The 27,194-nt window shown below is 40.5% G+C and overlaps 1 protein-coding gene across 1 annotated transcript; it reads right to left on the bottom strand.

Moving 5' to 3' along the window:
- Positions 1-20,809: 20,809 nt before the first annotated feature.
- SNAI2 (snail family transcriptional repressor 2) lies at positions 20,810-24,510 on the bottom strand. Its single transcript, XM_056483357.1, has 3 exons — positions 24,157-24,510; positions 23,056-23,601; positions 20,810-22,097 (listed from the first exon to the last, which is right to left on the bottom strand). The coding sequence occupies exons 1-3, from the start codon at positions 24,233-24,235 to the stop codon at positions 21,916-21,918; spliced, it is 807 nt and encodes a 268-aa protein (XP_056339332.1). The 5' UTR covers positions 24,236-24,510; the 3' UTR covers positions 20,810-21,915.
- Positions 24,511-27,194: the final 2,684 nt, after the last annotated feature.

Raw genomic sequence — 27,194 nt, 5'->3', positions numbered from 1 at the left:
GAATGACCTTTCAAACAGGTAGTGAAGACAAAAGACTACAACACTGCTAAAAGAGGAATTTTTCATGTTTAGAGCAAAGACAATTCAGGATTTAGAAGTGCAAGTTTGTAAGTGGGTGATCTACTGGTATTCCCAAGGGGATGTGGGATTTCTGTTTGTTGTATGATTGTTTCATGCCATGTTTACACTGTCCAGGAAGGAATCCCCATTTCCTTTTCTCCCTTGATGTATATCTTGGCCTCTACATTGTTTATTTATTTTCATTTCTTTGAAGCATTTAGTCACTGGCCATGGCCAGAGACAGGTGAATGGGTGCACTAATAGCAGGTTCCAGGTGCTTGCATGGCTTGTGGTCCTCACACCAAACCCAGATGCCATTTTGGCATCAAAATCCCTTGCCCTCTTTGCTGAGCTTGTACTGGCATAGAATTTTCACAATTTATATCTTGCTTTCCTCTGCAGTGGATTTAACCCCACAAATCACCTGTTGTGACAAAGACTGTGGGTGATGGCAATGCCTTTAGCTGACCTCTTTATTTTCTTGTCACATTAATCTTCATGACTCTTAGCCTTTTACTGTTGGCCCTATGTTTGCTGCAGAGTTACAAGGACTATTCAGAGTGGATCAAAAAAGGCCTTTTGTTTGCCTGCAGTTTCTGAAACCACATTGTATTTTGACACCAAAAAATCCCTATAATTGTGCAACATCACTCCTAGAATCTGATTCGTGGTATCCTCACAGAAAGTATAAACCTGTTCTATTTTTAATAAAGGTGACTTAACTGTGTTTGAAAAACAGAATCTCTGAGAATCTGGACTAGTCAACTAAGACAGAATTAATGTATTTGTTATTACTACTGCTTTGGCTGTCTTACAAAGATGTAACAAACACCTCCGACCTTAAGAAAGACAACAGGAGTGCAGTATGAGATACAGAAAGTGATGAAAAACAGAAAATATTTTGTCACATTTTGTAAGATAAAATGTCATTAGAATCTTGTCCTTGCTGTATGATATTGACTGTGGGCTCCTAATATGCTCTTCCTGGAACTGCAGTAAACTCTGCTTGTCTTTGTACTGGAGGCTGCATATTCCTCTTTAGAAACTGTGGGTAGAGTATATGTAATTGTCTCACAGAAGGGGATACATAGGCTCAGAAAGTTTACAGTTACCAAATTCACAAAGACTCTTGTAGCAAGGTGACAAAAAGACAATCAGAGCTTTCAGATGTCATTTGACTACTACAGACACAAAGCTGCACTTATGATTTAAGCCAATAATTACATCAATATGTTTATCATCAAGAGTTAGTCAAGTCTTTTGTGAGTTTATGTTTCAGGAGATGCTAACTAACATTTAGAGAATTACTATGGAAAGTTGCTGTTAGGATTTTACTGGAAATACAACAACAAATCCTTTAAAAAGCATGTACAAAAGGGCACAAGTATGTACACCACAGTAAAAATTTCATGTTGCATGACAGAAGTGAGCAGTCTTAATTTATGATAACTGTAGGAATCTGAGATTACTACTAACAGGATTTCCTTCTTTCATGAGATCACAGTAGTATAAATAGAGGTGACATATTTCTTCACTGAGAACTATACAGTGCAGGTCTGTCTTAAGCAGTGGTTTGCAGATGGAAAAGTGTAGGAGTGAGGCAAGGAGCTTCAGACAAATCTCAATGTCTGCACAAGGTTCCAGGCCTTCAGGTTTCGGAAGTCTATTTTTAAACTTAGTTTCTTTGAAAAACTGAGACCTGCAACTAATGCTTGTCATTATGGTATAATGATCTATCTTCTTGCCAGAGGATTTGGGGATTTCATTTTGCAGAGAGGCAGAGCTATCTGCCAGAAACTGTTCTTCATGTTTGTATCTGTTTTCTCTCTTTCCTAGTAAAGTCTATAGCCTTCCATAGTTCCTAAGGCATTAAAACCAATTGTGCAAATGTCTCCTCTTCCAGATTTCAACATTTCTGTCTGTGCCCAAGCTGCTGTTTCTGGCAGCCTGCTCAGAGAGCTCAGTGTGTCAGGAGCCAGCATCCTTCTGCTGCTGGTGTTCAAGCAGCTCCTTGCTGGGCAGCTTGCTTAACTCTGCCCAAACGATCTGGGTATCAGCAAAGACTGAGCTAATACAACTAACTTCAATAGAAAATGACAGGAAAAAAAAAGGAAAAATGCCTCCTGCTCAAGGATATGTGACTAGACATCATTCCACAAATGGTGCCACCACCAAAGACCTCTGAGCAAAGGAAATGAATCACTGCCCTGATTTCATGATCAGCTTCCAATTTCACCTGGTTCTAGACAGGGAGGAAGTATTAGTGCACTAGTAGTCAATATGTTTGTGTATGCATTTTTATGCTATGCAATCAGAAGATTGTGTGACAGGTGACAGTCCTCCAAACCCTCTGGAGCAGAGAGCCAAAGAGCTCTGTGAATGACAAGAGACCTCTCTGGGCAGCCTGTGATCTACATATTCTGTGTGTGATATGGCAAATGCATGAGCTGCTTACTGGCTATGAAAATACTTGGAAAATTTTTCACATATGGGGGCTTAACATTATGATTGCACCATAACATGATAAGTTACACATGTCTGGGCACTGAACAATTTTGATTGTGATACTCAGGTTCATATTAGCCCTGAGGTCTCAAATCCTTTCCATGAGGTGATGCATTCCTCCAATCCCAAAGAGCTCTCCACTGTGAATCAAATACTGCACAGTGATGAGGACTATTTTTCATGGGTTTATTTATAGAAAGGAATTCTTACATCACATGTTTTACCTATCTGTTATACAGTCTGACTGAGAATGATGCTTCATGTATAAGACAAGTAGATCCACCAGTTAATGCTTGTTATTCCCTTACAGCAGAGATGTAGACAAATAACTTCATAACTGTGACTGTAAACCACTTGAAAGCAGGATTTGAAACAGCCAGGAGGAGTAACATGACAAAATATAAAGAGAGAAGCAGACTGGTGAAAAGCACAACCAATACGTTGTTCCCATCTTGGCAGTTTTAGGGTCTCAAATACAAGATTCTCTGGCTTTATTCTCTCCCTTGCCTGTCATACAAAGTTTTGCAGCAGTAAAAGGAGAGCTGGGGAAAAAGAAACTGTATGTAGATAAGGAGAAGACTTCTGTATGATAGAAGCATTGCAGACTTGATTTACTCCTTATCTGCTGGGAAATAAAATGAATGGGAGGATGCATGCTAAATTTGAAACAGAGGTCAGACTCCTTCCAATTTACAAGAACTGTTCCAGATTAAATGCTCTGTTCAGACTTGGAGATTGCTTTGGATGGAAAGAACTAGATAAGCACTCTTGCTGTTTTTCAAAATACTCTTACTTCATTGGTTTCAAAACTCAGACAGAAAACCTAAACTGTGTGTAAAATACCCCTCAAAATACCTTAACGAGCTAAGTAGCGTGGATTTAGTGATATAAAGTGATCACAAATAACAATTAAGAAAACTTCAGGAGACAGAAAGTAGTAGTTTTTTCTTTGTTTTTCAAGGCCTTGTTTAACAATGTGCTTAATAGTCTGCCTACATTTAGGCACGTAATTTAAGTAAATTGGGTCTAAATGAAATGCCTGGCAACAAACAGCAAACCGTGTTTTCAGAAATACATCAACAGTTTTTAAGATGGTTATTGTTAGTCACGGCAGGGTAGCTCACTGTACTTCTCAGTCTCAGTTTATTCTGTATCATGATTTGATTCTGCAAAAGTCATTGAGCTCCTCTACCTGCTCGCCTGCTTCTGCTAAAGAAGCAGTTCACATATATCTTCATGTTCCAAGTTCTGCTCTTGTTCAATGGAAGGCTGAAAACTCAAAATAACTGCAATTTCACACAGTGTTAGTACAAAACTTTATGGGACTGGGACTAAATCTTCACTTCTGCAGTCAATTGTGGCCACATTAGGGCCATTATCAGCTCAGGCAGTTACTGAAAACACTCAAATAAAGTTTCACACTACTTGTCCTGCTGATGTGTTTAGCAGGCCATATTATCTCCTCTGCATGAATCCAGATATTGGGGATGCTGTAGCACGGTCATAAGGAAGGAAAAGCAAGAGAAGAACGACCTCCTTCCCACTATCCTGCCCTCCCCCTCACTCCCCACCTCTGATCATCTTTTAGGCAGGGGTGTAAAACCAAATTTAGTTCTCGGTTACGCTGGTGTGTATCTGATTAAACCCACTGCCATCATGAGAGATATTCTGGTTTTACACTGTTATAGGAGATAGTAACTTTTGGCAACAACCTTTATGTAGCACAGTGTAAACAGCTTGCTCTCGTGCAAACAAATTACAAAATTGTGTATAGAGTGAGAGAATCCCTGCTTTTAAGCTGTCCTTCTCAGGAAGAGGAATTAAGTCATCCAACCTGGATATGTGTAATCCACTTGAATTCTTCAAATTTACAACTTTATATTGCTGTGTAAACTTGACTTTCCATGTAGAGATGCTGTTCTCTAACTGTTTGCTTCTGGAGGATATAATTTTAAAAGATCATACTACCTCTAGTCATCTTCACCATCTGATGCAATTTAAGGAAAAGAAAAAAGACCATTAAATATAGTTAACACAGCTTGGCTCTGTCTTCTTGTTACTCCCCTACAGGCAATGGAAAAGGAGCCCAGAAAACAATTTGTTTATTATAAGCAGGTCAGTCCTCGGGGGGATTCGTGGAATCACGCAGTGGGAGAGGACAATCATGGCACTGAAATGGTGGGTAATTTTATTTGTTCCACTTGATGGTCACAGTGGCATCATGCTGGCCAATTACTCTTGAGTCAGCAGGTTTCAGAGGTTAAGACCCCCTTGTGGGTTGCAGCACTGCAGGCAAAGCATTCAGGCCAGACTGAAGCCGTTTCAGCAGCAGAGACGCCAGCCGCCTGCTCCCTTGGAGCTCTCCTTTTTCAGCCGTGTGCGAGACACACATGTGATAAAACAGGCATGTCTCAGCATCGAGACAGCTTCATTATTGAGAGTGGAAAAAATGCCAGCTTCAGATAAAGAAAGGAAGAAAGTCAGCCAGAGAGACAGGCCACGCCGAGGAGGCACGAAGAGAACAAATATTGCAAACCTCGACACCAGGTTCCAAAGGAAAGATCATGTCTGGGAATAATCCTCATGCCAATAGTCTACTAGTGTTTCAAGGCTGCTGAACCTTTAACAATTTCATCACATTTTTCTCCAGTGGAAATGTTTCAGGCTGCTCCTTCAGTGGGCCGTAATTCTAAGGGGAAAAACAGCAGCAAAGCATTTGCTTTACCAGTAGAACCTGCCACAAGCGATTGGGCAGAGGCGGATATGAGAACCAAGAGAGCAGAAATAATGTGTGTGAGGGAATTGGGCAGGAGAGTTGTCCAGCACAGGCTGAAATTGTTCCATTAGGCTTAGATGAAATTCATTAAGTGACTCACATTTCATTTGGATTGGGCTATGGGAAGCAAGGAAGTGGCATTTTATCCTCTTAATGATAATACTACTGTTATGATCTCAGAAACAGGGGAGGCTTCTCAGGCTCTGTTGTGTGTGTGACATTTCAGGCTTAAAACATCTCAAGTGTATATTTCCTGTCAGAAATATTATGCTGTGAGAGTTATTCAGTTTCTGAAGGATACACTGGAGAGTTAAGATCCATGCTTTAATGTTTTTTTGGCTAACATTATGCCAGTTTGCAGTTTCTGGAAAACATCTCAAGAATCTCAGAACCAAGACATAGATGTATTATTATGATTAATAGTGGTGTTAATTTATCCAGAGCCTGCTCCTGAGAGACAGAAATTATCAGTGGGACTCTGATGTCTTGCTCTGCAGAATTGGATCAATGACATTCTAAGCTTAATATAAATGTCAAACTATTTGAATTTGCAGAAAATATTGGGATGTTGTGGAATGAGACAAAATGTATATAATCAGGGTTTTTTTAAAAAATAATTTTTATTAGGAGTAATTTTTCCTTCTTCAGCAATAGGAGGTTATGAGAATACTTTGATAATGAAAAGTTCTTCAATTAACTTTTTAATATAAAAATGTGTTTTGATCTGTAACATGCTGGTGGACTGCTTTTTCTTTTTTTTTTTTTGAAAGAGATTTCCTAGTGAAAGGAGGAAGCCAAAGCAGGAAGTTTTTCTAATCCTCTTTATTCCTCTAGCACCACTTTATATGACACAAACACTGGAAAAGCCTCACAATGGAAACTCCTCACACTATGGCTGTAGAAAGTCATGTGTTTGGCCATCAAAAGTGAAGCAAAGCCCAACACAAACCCTTGTAAATCAGGTACATTTTACACTGCAGTGATTTGAACAGTGGCAGAAAGTTAAACACAGACTTGCTTAAGCTGCTTTCTAAGCTCTGGTCACTGTGAGTGCTCAGTCATTGTTACAGATGTCTAATGAACAAAGGGCATGTGAGACTCATGACAAAAATTAAGATAATACCTTCAACATCTTAATAATGATCTATTTAACAGCCAGGGAATATTTTAATTTGAGAGTTCAGAATGTGAGACAGAACCTAGAAGAAAGATCAGAACCAGGAGTGTTTAACTGCTTGAACTACAAATTCACTTCTGCCCAAACAGCTGCCAATTAACCCCTGCATGGCACAGGCTGAGGCAGTGAGTCTGCACAGTTCAGAGCTAGTCCTACTCTGAACTGCATCTAAAACACTGCTTCACCTTGCAGATTGTACTCCTGCCTGTTTTACAACCTTGGATTCCCAGATGTTAGACAAAGAACAAATTGGCCTGAAGAAGGAGCTCTGGGAGGAGGGAAACTAGAGGAAATATATAGTTTCTCTTTCCACTGCCATTAATAAAATGCCAAATAGGAATATGTACTTTTCATTCCTTACACTAGTGGAACAAGTGTTAATGCTGAGAACAGTATAACTGCTTTGGTTTAATTGAATACACTGTTTTATTACGTGTGTATGGTTAGAATATAATGTTTTAGAGATGATTGTCAGTGATAGTATAGAGCTTGTGCCTTGGATGCCCTGGGAAAAATAAGGTATCATTAATTGTAAATGCTCAAGTTAGTTTTGATGGCAAATATTTTCCACTTTGGTTGAGGAATCTCTCTTTGTGAGACAAAAGACCTGAAGGAATTACTGATACATGCAGCAAATCTGTAAATCAATAAAAGAAGGAACAGGGATGTCTTGGTGTTCTACTGAAACAGGCTTTAATAGATTGTGTACCAAGTTAAAAGATGTGTGGTGAATTTGCCTAATTTACCCAAATCAGGATAAGGAACTTAATTCATCTCCTTAAAAGGTTTTGCCATAAATAAATCATTATCAGAAATAAATAATAAAAAATAAATTAATGATAGGAACTTGTATTTCAACATCCAGCTTGCTGTCTATTCCTAATGCTTATTTAGTAATTTTGCCCAATATTATGATTTTTCTGGGATCTGAAGGATGGGATCATAAGAAACATGTCAATAAGCTATAGAAAGAAAAAAATGTAGTGGTTTGTGGGATTTCCAATCTTCTCATATACTTCTCCTGAAAGATTCTGTAAGATTTTTTCTTCACCAAAACAAAATAGCATCTGCTGTAATTAAATACACCAAGAACATATCAGGGAACCATGAAATAAATGTCTGCACAAGAGGGGTTTTTTTCTTTGTTTTTCCTTTTTTTTTTTTTTTTTTTTTTTTTTTTGAATGATATATTGTACAAATTATTAGGGCAATACCTGTCACACAGAAAAGATATTTCAGCCCTTGGGTGCATTCATGAATATGCAGAGACAACCTCAGATGTGGAGAGTCTCAGCAATTTGTTGTAAACATGTGTCCTTGTGTATGGATTTTCATGTATGTACAGGTATAGATGGATAAAGATCTACTGAACTAAATGCTTCAGGGGAAAACAATTCAATAAATTTCACTTGGAAGACTTATTTCTGAGACTTCTTGAAGTCAGGTTGATAACATATGGAACTAGCCCATCTCCTACACATCTCAGACAAATCTGCACCCAGTCCCCTCAGTAAATGTCACTTATTTGGGACTCACTGCTGTGACAATAAAAAGAATAAGAAATCTTGCCTTGCAAATTAAAACCTCTGTGAATAGCTGGCAAGGGAGAAAATACATGATTAGTCATTGCTGAAATGCCTCTTCATGTGAGGGGAAAGCACATGATTTCACATCCAGTCACACTGCTGCCACACACATCCATCAGTCCTGTTGTACCTCAACAGACTGAAAACAAGGCTAGAATTTAGAAGGGTTTGGTAGCCTGAATTAAGACTCTAACTGAATTTGAAGTTCCATGGCTGGAACAATAAATGCATTTCATAAATCTGATCCAAAGGAATTTAATTTTTCTCTAACAATTTTTTGTTCACATAAAAGTATAATTTCCCTCCCCCCTCAGCTTTCTTTTTTATTACTTCTTTTTTAACCATAGAATGGTACAATTCTTGGTGTTGGAAGGCATATCTGGAGATTGTTTCTCTGAAGCCCTCTGTTCAATCATGGTCAGCTAGAGGAGGGTTCCCAGGACTCTATCCAGTCAGGTTTAAATGTCTCAAAGGATGAACACTCCACAGCCTCTCTGAGCAACCTGTTCCAGTGACAGTGTTGCATTCAAATTACATCTTTGCAGCTCAGCTGCCTGCAATAAAAGGTAAGGAGACAATGTTCACAGGTGTCTAGAAAGAAGCCCTCCTCTTGCACTGATTCATGCCCTGCTGTGAGCATTTGGACATCTGGTTAGTCCTGGGAACTTCCTGGATTAGACATCACTCATCTGGTTGAAATTGAATAATTTTTTCCCTTTGGAGTGGTCCAACCCCTTCTGCAAGGTAACCAGATGCAAAAAGGAAGAAGACTGACTCCTATGCATCAGTCCAGGCACAGTCCAGAGAGGTGGATTTAAACCTGCATTGTGCCTGATAGGAGGGTTTAAACTTTAATTTAGAGCATGACCTCCTTGATGGCACCTTCCAAATTTGCTATTCAGGTCAGCATGCACAAGGCTAGATTTTAGGTAGACCAGCATTTAAGTGTGGTTTTCTTCCTGAAGGCTCCTGAAACCCTTTTAAAAATAACAGTAGAGAGGTGGAAAGCTTTTGCTTTTTTTTTAAGTCACTGCCTGCAATTCTCCTCAGGTCTGCTGTCCTGTGAGTTTTCCACATAAAATTTGCAGAATGACAGCTACCTGTGGATTGGAGCAGCATGAAGGACAACCCACAGGGACAGATGCAGATCTCTTACTGTCCTCTCTCTGAAACACATGTAACATGCTCCATACCACACCATTCCACACTGCTTTTGGAAAATGCTTTCCTGACAGAAAAATTTCTGACCTTTGGCCTATAGAAAGTAGATATAGTATTAATAAAATTTGGGATACAATGGTTCCAACTAGACTCTGAAGCAAATTCCCACATTACAGTGTTTGTTGTCCCCCAGTGTAGGAGAGGAAACCTTCTGAAATGCACCTTGTTTATATGCCCAAGATTTCCTCTGTAGGAAGGTGAGATTGCCACTAATGTTTTGTCCTGACACACAGTGCAGATGTAACCAGATGTGCACCTAGAGACTGGGACTGTGGGACACAGGGAAATGCATCCCCCCTGTCCTGTGGATAGAGCCATGAGAATCAGCTTTCCTGCTAGCCTGTCACCCCCTGACCTTTCCAGAGTTTGTCTGGCATGTCTGCAGCCACTGCTTAGTGGGGAGCCAGAAAGGAGAAGGCTGTGTCTATTCACTGGAACCTGGTGCTTTGAAAAGTCCAGCATAGAACTAGCACTGCACTTGGCAGCTGAACACTGATTGTGTGCTGCATGGGGTGGGAGGTTGTAATTCACAGCTCCTGGGCTGAGGTGTGGATGAAGGAGGATTGCATTTGTGATGATTATCCTTTGTATGTGCAAGAAGAATCTTATATCACAGTTACCTCTCTTAAAATGTGGACTGCAGAGCTGCATGGCTCAGATTCCCCTGTTTGAGAGCATCTATGTAGAAGTAGGATTTTTATATTGATCTTGATTTTCCAGAAGGTTTCAGAGTGTTTAGAAAATGTAAAACTTCTTATTTTCATGTGAATTCCTGCTTCAGTGCAGATTGGGAAAAGGTCTGATGTGATGCTGTGAGTGCTCTGCACAGCTCATTGCTCACACCTGGTAAGAACAGTGTTTCCTGAATACACCAGATTTCCTGAGCACACGTGATACAGTAATGGGCACAGGAAGATACCTGGCTTTCTATTTTGCTCTGATGGGGCTTGCTGAACATATAGGAGAAATCCAACCCCAAAACCTCAGCTGTGTCCCAACTTCATTTCAGCTAGAGAAGGAGGATAATGCAGGTGCATGGTAAAGCTACACAGGGACATTGTAGTCATGTGCTGCCATTAAAGAGTCAGGGAAAAGTCTGAGTAAGGAACAAAAGCTGACTGTATTTCATAAGCAAAGGAAGATTTCTTGACTAATATGGGAACTGTCTGACAGCATATTGGCTCTGGAAGCCAGTCCACAGGCTGGTTCATTGACCCACATGGCTCAGAAGCAGGAACTGAATGGAAAGGGAAGGTGGAAACAACATTATTTTTTCAGTGTTGAAAATCTGAGAAACCTTCCAAGGTGATGCTACTCCCAGTGAAAGTTTTGTTTTTACAAATGCAATCCAGTAGGCTGTTGCCTGCAATACTAAGATAAAAGGTCACATTAAATGGTGAAGTCTTCACTATGGTGTTCTCTCATATTTTCATTCTGTGCTTTGGTCAGCCAGAGAACAGGTTCCTCTGGGAATATTTGCCATGTCCTTGGGGACTGTCCCCATTGAAGCCTTTCTGAATGAACCAGTGCCAATATTTCTCTTTCAGAATTGTCTGCCATTGCAGTTTTTCTGCTGCTTGAAGGTAACTACAAGTCTACTGGTTACAATTGATTGCTGTCAAAAGTCTGGTTTTTTCTGGGTAACTATAGGAACAAGAGACGCTTTGTAGTTTGTTTTTTTTTAATGAAAAGTAAGATTTTGGAATAGAGAGAATGGGAATGTGCCTCATATTAGTAATACTGCTCAAAAAATAAAGTGTAATTTACTTTAATTCTATCTCTGCTTATGTGCAGAAAATATTTCCATGTATATGTCTGTATGTATGTGCTCACATTTGTATGTATGCGTACACATGCATGTTTAAAAAGACTAGTTTAAATTAAAAAAAAAAGGGAAATGTTACATAGCTGGAACAGATTAAAACAGATGAGTCTAGGTGGACCAGAAAACATATTGCACTGATAAGGATTTTTGTTTTTAATTCAATCCTACCATAAAGTAATTTATTACCCATTGCTTGTTTTTCAAGAAAGGCCTGTGCAGCACCATTTGCTGTCTGATTGACAATGTAACTCTCTTTTTACAACTTGTAATTTAAAACAGGAAGGCTGCCATTCACATCAGTTAAGAAGTCTACATTTTTAGATTACCTTGAAATGTTCATCTTTGACATGAGTTCCTGGGAGGTTCAAAAGCTAAAACCAAAATGCAGCATTCCTAGCTCAGCATAGTCCATGTATATGCAGTGACATGCAAAATCTAAAGCAGAAGGAGTAATTAAAGAAATGCACTTCACTTCAACTCTACATTTCCACCAACTTATTAGTTTTCCCTTCAAAGAGCAGCAGAAATTGTCATTTTACATTCCTCAAGAGCAACTGCAACAGCTCAGGCTCTGCAAGCCTGGCTTGTCACCTGATCATGCATTGAAATCTGCAGCTCATCAGCACTGGTCCAGCCAGGAAAGGTCACAGCAATCCTGCTGAACCATTACCCAGGTGTTACAAGACATGGACATTATTCATCCTCACTACAACCAGGCAAGGAATAAATATAATGAAAGCAAGAGGATTAACTCTTGTATATTTGCCACAGTACCACCATGAGACGTTCTGTTTCCAGCTCTTCTTCTGTAATTAAATGAACATTTTCTGACCCTAATTCCCATCACAAGCCAAAACAAGGTCCTACCACTTATGCATTAATGTCTGTACTGTCCTGAGACTCAGGTCTGTGTCAAGAACTTCTTCCTAGACTGTAGCACTGATGTTTTAACGTTTTCTTCTCTATTTTTTTTTTTCTTTTTCCCCTCCAACACTTCTGCACTGACAAAAGCTGAAGTCTAGTGATGTGATATTAGCTTGCAAGTTGCTCTTGTGCTTGGGCAACCAGGAGAAGCACTGCTGGACACTTTGTCATTATGAGTTGTGTATATGCTGGTGGAGTTTTTTGCACAGTTACATCAGCAAAATCTCCTGGAGGGGAGGATTGTTTTTGGATACTTCACTGAAATACTGGCCTAGTTTTTTCCCCAGCTGCACCACATCAGAGCATGATGGCTCCTGGCAAGGTGTTAGGCACCACTTCCAGAGATTTAAAGAGCATAAGAGAAAGGCTAAAGGACAAGTCATTCACCAGAGTGGCTCTGGCCCAAGGGAGGAGAGAGCCCTGCTCCTGGGGAGTTTGATTTGGTCATTACCTGTCAGTGGAGGGGCAGTACAAAGCTTGACTTTACATGGCACCCCTTCATAATATGTCAAAATATGTCCTCCTTCTTTCGAAATGAGGGACTGCATGGATACTGGACTCTGGTGTTAATCTGTGTAGGTAATATACGCTGCAATTTTAGTTATGGGCTCCTAAAAAACGTACAATGCCAGATTCTAAGATGTTTCTCAGACAAAAACTCTTATGTTTAGGAACAAAGCAATGTGAGTAAGAGAAAATTATCTGGACTGGAAGTCCTAAAAGCTGTTTCCTGTTTCAAGGGGGGACAAAAATCACTCATATGATGGCAACATGTTTGTGTTTTTACAAATGCTGCAGAACAGATCCTTCCTCTCCATTAGTGACCCAAGAAGAAAGCAGGCATTTATTTTCTTTAAGAACTATGACACTTCTTCTCACAGTGCCAAAGCAGCAAGCATTGTGCATGCAGCAGCTCTTTCCTCAAACATATCAGCTTAAAGTGCAAAGAGAAGAGCCATAATTTCAGGTTGTCCAGAGAACTCTTGTGAAATTTTTACTTTTCATTTTAAACAGGGAGTTATAAACAAGGTGTTTAAACACCAAAGTGTTGTGATCTAACCTCCTTAGTCAGCAACTAAGTACCCCACCAGGCATTTTCTCATTTCCCTACTGGGATGGGGAAGAGAATCAGAAAAAGGTAGTGGTCTTGGTGGGTTAAGAACAGTTTGATAATTCAGAGTTAAAAACATGGTGAAAAGTAAAGAGAGAAGGAATAAAACCCAAGAGAAAGAAGTGACTCATGATAAAATTACCACCTGTTGTCCAATGTCCAGCCAGTTCCTGCGCTGGGAGTGGCACTTCCCAGCCAATGCCCCCATTTATATACTGGGCATGCTGTGGTAAGGAATTCCCTTTGGCCAGCTCAGGTGAGTTGTCCTGGCTGTGCTCCCTCCTGTCTGCTGGTGCAGCTGCCTGCTGGCAGAGCATGGGAGGCTGAAAACTCCTTGATTTAGGGTAAGCACTACTTAGCAACAACAACGGTGTGTTATCAACATTATTCTCATAAAAGATCCAAAACAGAGCACTTCAACAACTACTAAGAAGGAAATTAATTATCTCCCAGCTGAAACCAGAACACTAAAATGAACTGAAAAAGTTTATCAAACATACTGAGATTTAATATCATGTCTGCAAGTTATCTGAAAAATGGTGAGGAATTGTACTTTCAAAAATCCCTTGTACTTGGCCTAAAGAGTAAGTCCATATTGTGCATTCTTTCCATTAGTATGTAATAAAGACCAAGGAGAAAGATGTAAAAAGGCTGTAAACTTACCACAGGAGCTCAGAATTGCAACCTCATCATAGTGAGCACAGCCTGACATGGAAACTGTAGCAGGAAAAGGCAAGAACCCACCACAGATAATTCTGATCCCTCTTCAGCCTGGGCAACTATAGAGGAAGAAAAAAGCAGTTTACTAGAAGAAAGGATCCATAGAGCTCTAAGTAGGACAGTGTTTTAGGAAGAACAAGATAACTAGGCTTGCAGACTTCTGGCTATGCTCCCTTCTTAACACTCTATACAAAACAATGTGATGCAGTACATGGGATCACACTGGAGCAAAGGATTATTCCACTTCTGTCAGCAAATGTCCATGTAGATTCAAAACCTTTTGACAGGGGCAAATGCAAGGTGAGAAAACCACTGAATGGGACAATCCAGGATGCCCTGTGCATAGAATTGCTTCCACAGAATGGCACACAAAGACATAAAAACTGCAGGAGCTTTCTGTTATGATTGTCAAAATAACTTAGTTTCCTTCAGAAATCTATGTAATTTTGTTCAATCTGAAGTGTGGTCTTTTTGTTTTTATTTTTTATTATTTTTAACTGGAAAACAACCATATATCTGAGATACCTGCTTTTAAGCTAACTAGCATTGTGAGTGGGCTGTTTCTTAAAATATTTTCCCAACTTTAATTCTAAGTATTTAATTTTACTTGTTTTCAATAGATACAAAAGTATATATAGCTTAACATGGTTTTGGATGTTCCTCTTATTAGTAGTTTCTGCATGTGCAATTAAAATAAATCTACTACAGCCTTTGTTCTGACTATGTTTTGTGACAATAAGACCAATGATGAGACATACCTGATTTGTCAGATCAGTCTTAACTAGAATCAAAATTTCTTCTCAGCTCTAAGCAGTATTGAATTTTTGAGTTTTTCCTGGTACAGAAGAATGACCTGGAAGATTATTTGTAATTGATATTTTCTGCTTGTAAATGTCTACTAACTACCATGTCCTCCTATTAATTGAAGGCTGACATTTCAACAGTCCTTGGGACCTTTTTTGTCTTATCCTTGTTTCCAGAGCCACTGATGTCCAGCCAGTGTGACAAGCTGGCATATTTGTCTGTGGACCAACAAAACATTTGGGTTCAAATATTCAGGAGCAGCTCTCAGTCATCTGCTGTGACCACCAAACTACAGCCATGACTTTCAAACCTCTGAGAAAAGGTCCCTGGGAAATGAAATTATCGACAGTTGTAACTACTTTTTCCTGCCAATAGTTGGAAAGGTGGGGACAGAGAAGAGGGGTGGAGCAATTTCTTGAAACTACCTAGGAGCAGAAAGCCATTTTCCAGATAAAAAATTATTTTTCTGTCACTAAGTGAGAGCTTTCAAAAAATCTTGACTGTTTTTCAGTGCTGGCCTTGTCCAGTCAGAACCAGTTGGGATCTGGGCTGAGATGGCAAGCTGTGTTATAAACACCATGAAATGTCCATCATGAAGTCACGAGATTCTTTTTTCAATTTCCTTAGGACACAGCAACCTGGCCTGGTTTCATGTATTACAGATGAATAGTGAATACTTTGCTATAAATCTTGCTGAACTGTCTTGCAAAATATCTTTTATAATGCTTAAAAATGTAAAAAATTAATGACTTAATGCCAAATACAATGGAGCTTTAACTGAGATGGGGGGATTTTTATTAGTCTTTTATGTATAATATTATTACTTTGATTTGCTGATTGCTTTTCATTCAATTTTTACTGAAGTTACTTAATAACTGTCACTTTTCATTCTTCTAACTCTTTATTCATTGTCAGCTCTGGATGATCTGCCAGCCCACATGAGAGGGCAGGTTACATTCAAAGGAATTTTCTTTGGTTTAGGGACATGTGCAAAATCTGAGCTAATTGCAGTGCAACTTTATACTTTAACTGCTTCTTATTAGTGACTAGGCAGATGCCTGATGGCACTCAGATGTTCAGAGCCTGCACTGGGAGCCCACTGGGCTCAGTGGGATGTAGGCACTTCTCTGAGAGGGATGCTCATGCAGGGATGCAGGAGAGCTCCTGCATGCCCAGGTCACACCTTTGAACAGGGTGGGGAGGGGATGGCCAGTGGCTGCTGCCATTGGGTGGCCCAGCACAGAACATTTGCTGCTCATACCCATGTCTAGGGCTGTGTAGAGGGCACAGCAATGCTCACATCTCTCTAGCATTAGAAGTTCCATGGTCCCCTGACTCTGACTCCCTGTTAGACACATCTGGGAAGGAGATGATTCCTATGCAAGGCAGAGAAATGGAAAGGGCTAAAACAAGAGGGGTAAGGAGAATGCAGGGCTTTGCAAAGTGAAGAATGGCTTTCTGTAGTCCCCTTTGCTTAGGCAAAATGCTCTGTTTTATAGGAAAAGTAAAATAAAGATAAACTAGGAAACTATTCTGATCTAGAATGTGTGGCATTGTCAGTCATTCCTATGCTGAGTGGATGGACAAACAGCTGGAAGAACACCATTCTTTGACTTTGTCCTGCTAGACAGCACCCTTGTGTTTGCATATAAATCCCCCTTTTTAATTGAGAAGTCCTCCATCAACAAAATGAGGGACTTTTCTGAGGGATTTTCTGAAGTTGAGCCCCCAAGCCAGGGCTGAAGTGAAAGGATTTGTGTGTTTGAATTTGCAGCTCTATTTGTGTGAAAAAAAAAAAAAAAAAAGTGCAGATGCATGTACCTCAGTTGCTCTTTCAAGCTCACAGAGTGAAGGCTACTAAAAATATTGGAAACATGTGAATTTGAGCTGGCATTCATGTGATTCCTGTTTTCCATGTCTTCTTATGACAAAAAAGAATTAAAAAAAAGTTTGTATAACTGAAAGTATAAAAGGTCTTTTATTCCTTCTTAGCAAGGGCTGCCTGTGACCTTCATCCTTGCAGCTACTTAGTGTATGCACTGGACAGTAGAACAAAGAGGTACACAAGCAAGGGATGGGAATATTCAATACCCAGGTACAGATGTAACAGAAACCAACTATTGCATGACTTTTGTCTTGCAGGGATGTGGGAAGAACAAAAGAAGGAGGGCCATGAATTAGCACTCATGTTTTTGTACCCATAATGATGAGTGCATCATAAGAAGAAAAAACCAATTGGTTTGGATGGCATTCTTGAAGTATTGGAAAAGTAAGTGGAAAGGAACAAGGTGGCCAAACTGCCAAACATGTAAAAACAGATGACCTTGTTAATTCAATTATTTATTTTTTTTATTCTCCAGTGTGGTTTGGCTGAGGCACCCCTATGCTGCAGTCTGCAATGGGACAGGGAAATTCTTTCTGTCCCTGGAAAACACAGTCCCACACTCCACAAACTTCAAGGTTCCTGAGGACTTTGTATGTATTTAGAATGTATGAAAATTTTGGGAAGAAGCAACAGAGAATGAAAGCATAATTTTTGTTCCTTTTCTACTTTGGCTGTTCCCACAATTTTATGCATCCTGTCAGCCTCCCATGAGGAACTGAATGGTGTTTCCACCTCTACTCAGCACTGGTGCAGCCCATCTGCAGCACTAGGTGCAGTTCTGAGCTCACCAGTGCAAGGCTGACATGACAATTCCAGAGTCCAATGAAGGACCACAGAGGGAATTGAGAGATTGGACCATCTCTCACATTGGAGAAAAAGCTGAAGTAAGATATATTATCAATGCATACAAATTCCTGCTGTGAGGGAGTGAAGAATAGAGTCAGACTCTTAATGCTGCCCAGTGACAGTGCACATCATCTGAAGTACAGAAAATTCCATTTAAATGCAGGAAAACCCCCTCAGGTGCTGTAAGAGTGACTGAAGACTGGCACAGGCTGCCCAGAGAGGTCACAGAGCCTCCACTCTCTGGGATGTCACATCCACCTGAGCACAGTCCTGGCTAAACTGCTTTCCTGACCCTGCCCTGAGCAGCAGGGCTGGACTAGGCAATATGCAGAGGTGATTTCCCACCTCAAACATTCCTGATTCACTTGAACAATCTGTTCTTATTTCTTGCAGCTACCATTTGATACTACAATATACACAGGTTGGATTGCACTTCTTGCCTCCCACTCATATTTCTGTGAACCAGAGTTATAATTCATATAATCTAACTTTTAGAACACCTACTTTAAAGAGACAAAACCAAGCACTTGGGACAGCTAGTAAAACCCATTATTTCCAAAGCAATAGTGCTCATAACTGAAAATGTCTTATTCAAAAATAAAAATACGTTTTCAAATTAAAATTGATTTATTTTGTGGCAGGGGAAATCAGCTGTAGCACAAGACATTAGAATTAAATTACCAGGTTTCCCATTGTTTTCTTTTTAATTGAAATTATGGGATCTTTACGGTGTTTCATTTTTATGTGATTTTATGGGGCTTAGAGAAATAGGCCCTGAGTTTGCTTAATGACAACAGGAACTATAATAATCCAAATAATAGAGCAAAATACAGAATAAAGATTTCACGGTGCCTTAATCTGAGAGGCACTTCTTTTAACCCTTTGGTGAGTGTGTCACATGCTTTTCCTAACTGCATTACATGGTAGGTTAATTGCAGTGCTTTGAGCTTAAAAGTGTACTTTGTTCTGTATTCATTTCTTGCACATCTCCCTTCACTCTGCAGCCTCTGAAGTGAAAAGCATGCCCAAACAGAAGCAAGGGAAGACAGACATGGAAGCAAAAGTGAATCAATTGTTGCCTTCAGCCTTGAGAAATTCATATATTTAACTTGTAACTTCACAAGTGCTCAGGTGGTTCCACTCTTGTCTGAACACTGAAAGAGCATCATTGAAAGCAGGTGGACAGAGCATCCTAAAGGAAGGACCTGAACCACATTCTGTAAAACAAAAAGTAAAAAAGTGACAGATTTCAGAAAATAAGTGGTGAAGATATTCAGAGTACAGGCACTACGTAGTTAAAAGTTTAAAAGATGACTTGGATACAGAATAAGAGTTGTGTTATGAAAGATGTTGCAATGGCCAAAGAGATTCAATGGGCAGATTGACCTTGGAGGGAACTTCTCCACTGTGTGTTGAGGAAGTCAGAGGAGTCATCAGCCAGAAGCTCAGAACAGAATTCAATTTACATTGATAAATAGCATGTGCAGGTGCAGGAGGGCATTTCTAAGGTAATGAGGTAAAACTATTAATGGAGTATGTTTTGGAGAAGTCTTGACAGGGAATGGAAAGCAGTCACACAGGAAAAGCAGAGAAATTTAGCTGCTTGGGAAGTTTATGCTGCAACTGGACAGAGAGCTGGGATCTGTGATAGAGTGCTCTGCTTCAATTACGAAGATGAGCCAAAAGAGCTTCTAGCCTTTCCCATCTTTGTGTTTTATGAGTACAGGTGTTACAGGCATGCAAAGCAGCATATCTTAATTGTCATCTCCAAATCAGACCAGTTCCACTTGTGTTTGGTTTAGCATACTGTATTTTGATGAAGTTTTTCATCTGATTTCCCTTGAGGACAGCAGTAGCATTTCCACTCACTCAAGCAGTCAGGCTCTTACACTGTTTAATTTACTATGGGTGTAGAGAATTTAAAGTGTGAATTAAAACAATGGAAACATCTTTGTGGCACAGCACAGGAGAGCAAAGCTAAGAACAGTACAAATAGCTGTTGACTGCCAGAGCTTTTCTCATACCCCAGTGAGCTTTGCTCTGGGAAGAAGGAGCTGCACAAAGAGCTGCTGGAGCCTACAGACTTCAAAGCAATGACATGGAAGTGCAAATCAATAGAGAAACCACATGAAACTTTTCAAGGGTATTTGATGCCTTCATGTGTTCATTTTGAAATGTTACCTCACAAATTCCCACTAACCCTATCTTTCTTGAACTCTCCAGCTATTTCTTGAAAAAAAAAATAAAAAAAATCTAGCAGCTCCTAGGCAATTATTGTTATAATTCTTGGAGGATATGAAAGCTTCATCTGACCTTCACTTTTCAGTATCATGCTTTCAGTGGAGCAAAGGTGCAGCTTTCTGCCTATTGCCTGCATTATTCCAGTGCAGTCCTGCTGAAGCCCTTCTCCAGAACCGGGCTGGAGGAGACAGAAGGTGTGTATGATTTATTGCATTATTTTGCTGAAATATACTTTTTTTTTTTTTCAAGAAACTTTCACCTTGTGCTTACACATCAGTAACACTCTTGGTAAATTGTTGGAATTTTATTTTTGCTATTACTTGTCTGGTTGGTACCCTGGTGTAGACACAGGGTCTTCAGGCTGGATGCCAGCTGGTGCTTTTCTGTTCTCTAGCTTTGTACTTCCCTAAAAGTTGAAAATGGTGTTGTTTCACACCATGATGAGACATGATTTGTTGAAGTTGCAATACCTTCATGTAGTTCAGATCTTGGATTGCCTAGTCAAATCACCTGAAGAAGAAAGACTTCTACTTTTTATTATAGAATAATTTCTTTCCTGTGATATATTAGCTGATAGAAAGTTGCAATGCATTCACTTGACAGTTCTGATATGTAATACATTTTAATAAAATATCTTTAATCATCTTGAAATTGCCATATAAAGTATACTATACTGTGATTTGACTATTACTTTAAAAGAGCATCATGCAAACATTGCTGAACTCCACTGACTTTAATTAACTTTGGATCAGGCCCATATCCCCTGATGTGAAAGTCTCAGGGGAAGTACCATGAAGCCTCTCAAACAGCATCCTTTCTTCTGTTAAAATGCAAGAAAAATGCATTGCTCTTAAATGTTGTTGATAAAATATATTTCACAATGTTACCATAGTGTTTTAAGTAGGAGAAAAAGCAAGTGTTTTAAAGCACTGATTAGAAAAATGAAGTGAAAGGCTTAGAATCTTTTAAAATGAAATACATATATTCCTTTCTAATGTTTTCAACTTGTGGAGTAAGTCTTCACATCTGAAATTCACTTTTATCTTCATTTGGTCATGTAGAGACATTCACATTTTTGTATGTTATAAAGCACACACACACTTGTTTAATTAGAACAAACAACAGAAATCTTACTTAAAAATGTTTATTGTAAAAAAGTGGCTAGAAAACAACATCAATTTCACTTCACACTTTCTTCAAGTTATCTATAGATGCTGCTATGGGCAACAGTTTGCTTTCATTCATAACACATTCAATCATATAAAAATAAAAATATTTACATTATGTCCACATACTTTACAAAATCATCAATAAAAAAGGCACTTGGAGGGGTAATGCTGAAAATATTGCATTTCCTTTGTGCATTAAAAAAAAAATAATTGTAAAACTCCCGTGGATCCCCTCTCTTGCACTTATTCCCGTTTTTTAAAACAAAAATGAAGTTTAGATGAACTATTCCATACTAAAGGATGGTCAAGCATGCACCAGGAATGTTTGAAGCTACAGTATTATCTTTGTTTATTTATTTTTTAAGGCACATGCAGTTAATTTGTGGCTTTTATTTTGTTCATACATTCTCTTATACTGTTTTCCCTCTTTTAGTTATGCAGTTTTAAAGCATGTCAGGTCATTAATAAAGGCCTTGGCTTCTAATAAAATAAAATAATAAAAAAAAAAACCAGCAATGAATAATATTAAACATTTACTAAGGTAAACTTGGAATACTTTTTAAGGCACCTGAGATAAATGGTGTCTAGCAAAATTCACTTGGGTAGTTTTTTTTCATTAAAATTTCCACCTAAAATACTGTTTCTTTGGTTGAAATGGCTTGGCAGGAATGTATTGTTAACTTTGAAGCCTTTTCTAAGCAAGAAGAGATGACCTACATTTGGCTTCATCTATAAAGAAAGCTGATAATGCTTCTTCCTTTAGAGCTACTTGAAATGTCATGCATGGCGTCTTTCCCCCTATTTCAGAATTCACAAATTCAAAAATGCGAACGTATGGCAGAACAGAAACTACTTAAAGCTCATTTCTACTGACATTCTAAATTCTTCAACTAGTTTATTTGTTTGCTTGTTTGGTGGTGTTTTGGTTTCTTTGTTTTTTGGTTTGGTTTTTTTCTTTTTCTTTTGGCTGAAAAGTAGATGAGAAAACGCCTTTGGATTTCCACTTATCATTTGGAAGAGAAGTGGAGAAATGCATTGAGTCCAGGTAAACATTGACAGCATGACTCAGTGTGCTACACAGCAGCCAGATTCCTCATGTTTGTGCAGAAGAGACATTCTGGAGAAAGTTTTGGAGCAATTTTTGCACTGGTATTTCTTCACATCTGAGTGGGTCTGCAGATGAGCCCTCAGATTGGATCTGTCTGCAAAAGCCCTGTTGCAGTGAGGACAGGAAAATGGCTTCTCTCCTACAAAAGAAACATCAAGAGAAAAATAGGATAAATCTTAAAAAGAATCCCCAAAACCAACATGTTTGGGACAGGTAAAGTCTGCTTTTATCCTAAAAAAAAAAAAAAAAAAAAAAAAAAGAACAAACAGAAATGACTTGTTATAAGAAAAAAAAGTCTCATAAAAAGTTAACCAGGCCACAGATACAGCAGCTTTCAGCACTGCTGGCTCTTTTGCAGAACACCAGTCTATTGAGGATGTTGTGAAGTGCAGTCTCTGAAAACAAGCTGCTGACACCTTCTGCATCTACAGGTGCATGCAGTACTTGTAGACTGGGCTCCTTCCAACATTTTCAAATATTTTCATAGAACATTTTCTGCTTAGTGCTGTGTGAATTACTGGGGAGCAAGGGCTTTGACTGAAAAGCAGCAAACAGCTGTACAGACATTACATTGAACCCAGTGCTATACTCAAAACCTATTTTTACTTCAATAGAAAAGTCCCAGCCACTTTGCTGATGATGGGTTTCTAATTCTTAAGGACCTGAGGCAGCACATGCAAAACTTGCCAGCTGCTTAAGGAAAGCAGCCCCTCATGCATTGCCTGTTTTTTGCTGCCTGATTTCAGAGGCAGCTGGAGCCTTCTCAAAGTTAGCAAATTTCTAAAGCCTGAAAGTTAACATAAAATCAGAAGCTTCAGCTAGTGGAAATGGGCTAAACAATCCTAAAATTATCAAGGAAGCAATGCTGATTTATGGCAGTATCTGGCCTGCAGTTATGAGACCATGCTAAATTCCCCCCACCCCACCTTCCCTCTCTTCCTGCAAGAAGGAGAATTTAGCCTTTTAATGATTCATTAGAAATTCTGTGGATGCATTTCAAGAAGAGCTGCTGGTTTCTTCACCTGCGGAGAAAAACAGCACAAAGGCATCCCGATGTTAGAGCAACAAGAAAGTGCAAATGTAACGCTTGCCCTTACCAGTGTGAGTCCGGATGTGTCCTTGCAGCAGCCAGGGTCTAGAGAAAGCCTTGCCGCAGATCTTGCAGACACAAGGTAGCGTGTGGGTCCTGATGTGCATCTTGAGCGCTCCCAGGCTGACGTACTCCTTGTCACAGTACTTGCAGCTGAACGATTTCCTAGACTGGGCATCACAGTGCAGCTGCTTGTGCTTGGCCAAGCCAGAGAAAGTCGAATAGGTCTTGTTGCACAAACTGCACTGGAACTTTTCAGCTTCGATTGCATGAGGGTCTGAAAGCTTTGACTGGATTCTCTCTTCCTCATCGCTAATGGGGCTCTCTGAGCCGCTGTGATCTTTGGAGGAGGTGTCAGAAGGTGGAGGTGGGCTGACTCTTCCCAAAGATGAGGGGTATCCAGAAAGCGGAGAGAGGTCATTGGGTAATGGAGACGGTAGCAGCCCAGTTGTAGTCCACACGGTGATGGGATTGTAAGCTACCGAGCTGAGGATCTCTGGCTGCGGTATGATAGGGACTGGATAGCTTTCGTACAGGTATGGGGATATAATCACTGCAGAAAGAAGAACAGTTTAAGGTAAGAAAACTAAAAGGTATTTCAGAAAGCAGCAAAATTTACACTTTAAGGATTAAAAACTGCATAAATGGAACACTCGGTAGGGTAATCTGAAGATAAGGGGGATTCAGGAAATACTGTTTCATACATATATTCTGATGGGTAGAGTCAGTGCCCTTGAATAGGCAAACTGCAGCCGGAGAGTCCCTCCAAGGCGGCATGCTGCTCCTAAATCTGTGCAGCCCGACACAATGAAGCAGTGAAACTTCCTGAAGGATTTGAATAAAAGTTTCAATTCCTCCACCAACAGATACAGAACAGGAAAACTCCAAATCCTTTCTAAGTAACTTGAGTTCAAGCGGGTGAGCAAACTTTCATGATTCATTCTGGTCAGCACTGACATATTTCTCAAAGCTTGTAAGCAGGAGAAAGCAGAGCAAGCAATGAAGAGCCCGTCCCCTCCAGCCTGCAGGAATCCCACCCTCCCAGCACTGCCACGCACGGCCGCAGCCCGGGGAGCGACGCGGCGCCACCGACACTTCCCGGGGTTACCTGTGTGAGTGTCCAGCTCGCTGTAATTGGGCTTCTTGGAGGAATTGAAATGCTTCTTGACCAGGAAGGAGCGTGGCATTTTGGAGGCAGGGCTGGCGGCTCTGTCGGTCCGTGTCCTGGCGGCGGGCGCGGCGGTGGGGGCGCAGCTCGGCACACGCGGTGTCACTGCGGGCGCATCGGGGCCGCTCCCGTCCCGTCCCTGTCCCGGTCCTGTCCCGGTCCTACGGCCCCGCGCAGCCCATCCGCTCCCGCCCGTGCAGTGGCAGTGCCGAGCCGCCTTGAAAAGTGCTGTAAATACCCACGAGTCAGGTGCAGGGGGGAAGGGTTTCCCGCTCCTCCAATCGCTTCGGGATGTTCTCAAGCGCTTTTCCAAAGAGGCTGTTTTTCTGGGAGGGCTCTGGGGCTGCTGGCCGAGGGATCCAATCCCAGTCGGAGGGTTTGGTTCAGGTTTCAGCTCCTCCCGCTGGAGACAGCTGTGAACGGGGGAGAGAGCTCGGGCAGAGCGCGCTGCCCTGCTCCGAGGTGGGGGATGTGGCTCTGTAGAACTGCAGTCTACAAAAATGTATTGCTCAAAATTCCTTAAAATAAAGGTCAGTTTACTGATTCAGCTGAAATATATTATTTTTCTTTCTGACAGAGACCTGGATAAGTCATAGAACTGAAACTTCTTTTTCTTCTTCCTCCCACCTTTCCCTCCTTTCCCCTTACCCCCCTCTTTTATTTTTTCCTTCCCCCTTTTATTTCCCTTTTCTTCTTTTTTATTCTTCTTTCTCTTTTTGTTTTTCCTTTAAACGAGTCTGGTTTCCAGATGTTTGATATGAGAATTACAATGGGACAAACTGTTCACTAAGAGCAGAAGGGGCAAACAGACACACAGACACACACACAGGACACTACAAGATAACAAGTTGGCCGGCAGACCTAATGGAAGGCTTTGAACTGAATGAGTGCCTGCTCCATTTGGGAGCTGCCTTTGAATGGTTGTGCTCAGGAAATGCTGGAGACGAGCAGCCTGCCTCCCTAACCTGCACCCTTTCAGGCAGAAGCACCAGACAGATACTGCAAGGGAGTTCAAGGAGAGAGAAGCCTTGGGAGGATTATATTTCAGAGCAGGGTGATAGTCCTTATATAATATGCATACTGCTTCAGACTGCTCATAGGAAGAATATTTTCTCTTTTACTTTAAAAATCTGCAGAATGCAAAACCTCGATCTTTCTTTCCTTGGGAGTAGTTATATCACTCTTTTGCCTATCTTAGGACACTGCCAAGGAAATTTTCCTAATTATCCAAAGCAGTTAAAAGATGCATAGATAAGCAAACCCCCCAAAATTATAGACTGAGTAATTTAAATGTCTCTTAAATGTCCTTCTCCATTAGTATATTTTAGGACCTCTTGATTTCCTATGAAGGTATAATCTATGTTATGTATTTCATTTAAGATGAAAGTCTCTTAAATGGACCACAGAGTTCTGGTTATCTAGATTGATTTAGAGGAGATATTTAGTCCCAGATAGGTTTTTTAATTTTAAAATATTTGCATTTTGGAAATCTGGACAGCTGAACGCCGGTAAATTTCTAACACAAATTACATTCTGATTGACTCTTAGTCTGCCCTCCCCACCCCTTCCCCCCCTCGTTGTGTATTACCTACACCTGCCTGGGCACATACCGGCATGCTGTACTGCTGTGATGCTGGAGCTCTCTCTTTTTGGGAGGAGGCGTGGAGGGTGTTTTACAGAGACCACCCCGACACGTTTTTGCAGCAGGTGTTGGAATAGATGTGAAGGAATAGAAAAAAAAAAAAAAAAAGAAGAAAAAAAAGCCTGGTGTGTCTGTTAAGACATGCAAGAGCAAAGTGCTTTGTCAAGATGCATGACTTCTTAATCTTGGGGAATACCAAAACAAGTGCAGGGAAAGTTAGCCAGTTTCAAGAACTGATTAAAAAGATTCATCTGTTCAGCATCTAACTGTGGTGTCTGTTAGGTGCCATATGAATTTCCAAATGGCAGGGAACATATCCAGGCTATTGGAGGACAGGGAAAGTGACAAAGAAAGGGACTTTGCAGGTACTTGCTTTGCAGCTGGGGTGGATTTTCCAGAAGAGAGAGCAGTGCTTCCAGAGACACAATCCGTTACTTTCCTCATCTCCACAGAAATGAAGAAATCCAGAAGGCATTTTTAAAAGGTTTCATTTGTGGTCCTGCTTCCCTCTCAGCTCTGTTCCATCTGACAAGTCCCTGTCCCCTGCCAGCTCTGGGAAAGCATTGCATTTCAGGATGTGAGGCATTAGTCTGTATCTAAATAGTCTGTTACATGAGCTGTGATTCAGACCTTGAGCTGGTTTAAGTTTGTGTGTTGAAATGAATGGAGCCATGCAGATTTTCACTGGCTGGGGATCTGTTCTTTTGTGTGTTTGTTAAAAGTAAAGGGTCTGATTCACCAGTGAGGTTCTCCCTCTCGGGGCATTTTCACCAGCATAGCACCGGAGTGATGCAGTTTAAATTAATTGCACTTATATAAATCACAGGAGCCTAAGCAGTGAGCCCACTGGCTGAGCTGATTGAAGGATGTTAGGAATTGGACAGAAGGCATGTTATTACATGGCCCTGAAAGGATATTAGCAGCACATACTACCTGAGTGAGGTCTGCTGTCAAAAAAAGGGAGAGTCTGTGTGAGGAGTGGGTGAGTCAGAGCAAACAGGTGTTCTGGGTGTTTACGGCAAATGTGGATGAGAGGGCACTTGGAGACGTGTGGCATCCATTCCCGTGCAGGAAAGGCAACACAAAGGTCGAGTGCAGAAGACAGGAGTTTCCCCTCCTTGGAGGAGCCAGGGAGGAGTGGAGGGTGGCCCCGACTGATGGTCACACTGCCTGCAGGCAAAGCCTTGCACCCACCCCCGAAAACCAGGCCTGCAGCCTCCCTCTCACATTTTACAAGTAGTTGGTCTTTTAGGGATTCTTTATGTGTTCACTTTGAAAGCTCACGTAAAGCTGTCTTGTTAATGCCACTGTGCTGCTAATTGCCACTCTGCAAAGT

The sequence above is a fragment of the Oenanthe melanoleuca genome, chromosome 2 (assembly GCF_029582105.1).
Source record: "Oenanthe melanoleuca isolate GR-GAL-2019-014 chromosome 2, OMel1.0, whole genome shotgun sequence".
Lineage (NCBI taxonomy): Eukaryota > Metazoa > Chordata > Aves > Passeriformes > Muscicapidae > Oenanthe > Oenanthe melanoleuca.
The sequence above is the reverse complement of the archived record's forward strand: the minus strand, read 5'-3'. Positions and strand labels throughout refer to the sequence as shown.

Bases quoted from the DNA above. Each gene is read 5' to 3' on its own strand.
- SNAI2 (XM_056483357.1), bottom strand. From the start codon at position 24,235: ATGCCACGCTCCTTCCTGGTCAAGAAGCATTTCAATTCCTCCAAGAAG. The intron at 23,602-24,156 runs GTAACCCCGGGA...TTCTTTCTGCAG, and splicing joins CGAGCTGGACACTCACACAG to TGATTATATCCCCATACCTG. The intron at 22,098-23,055 runs GTAAGGGCAAGC...TTTCTTTTGTAG, and splicing joins ACACATCCGGACTCACACTG to GAGAGAAGCCATTTTCCTGT.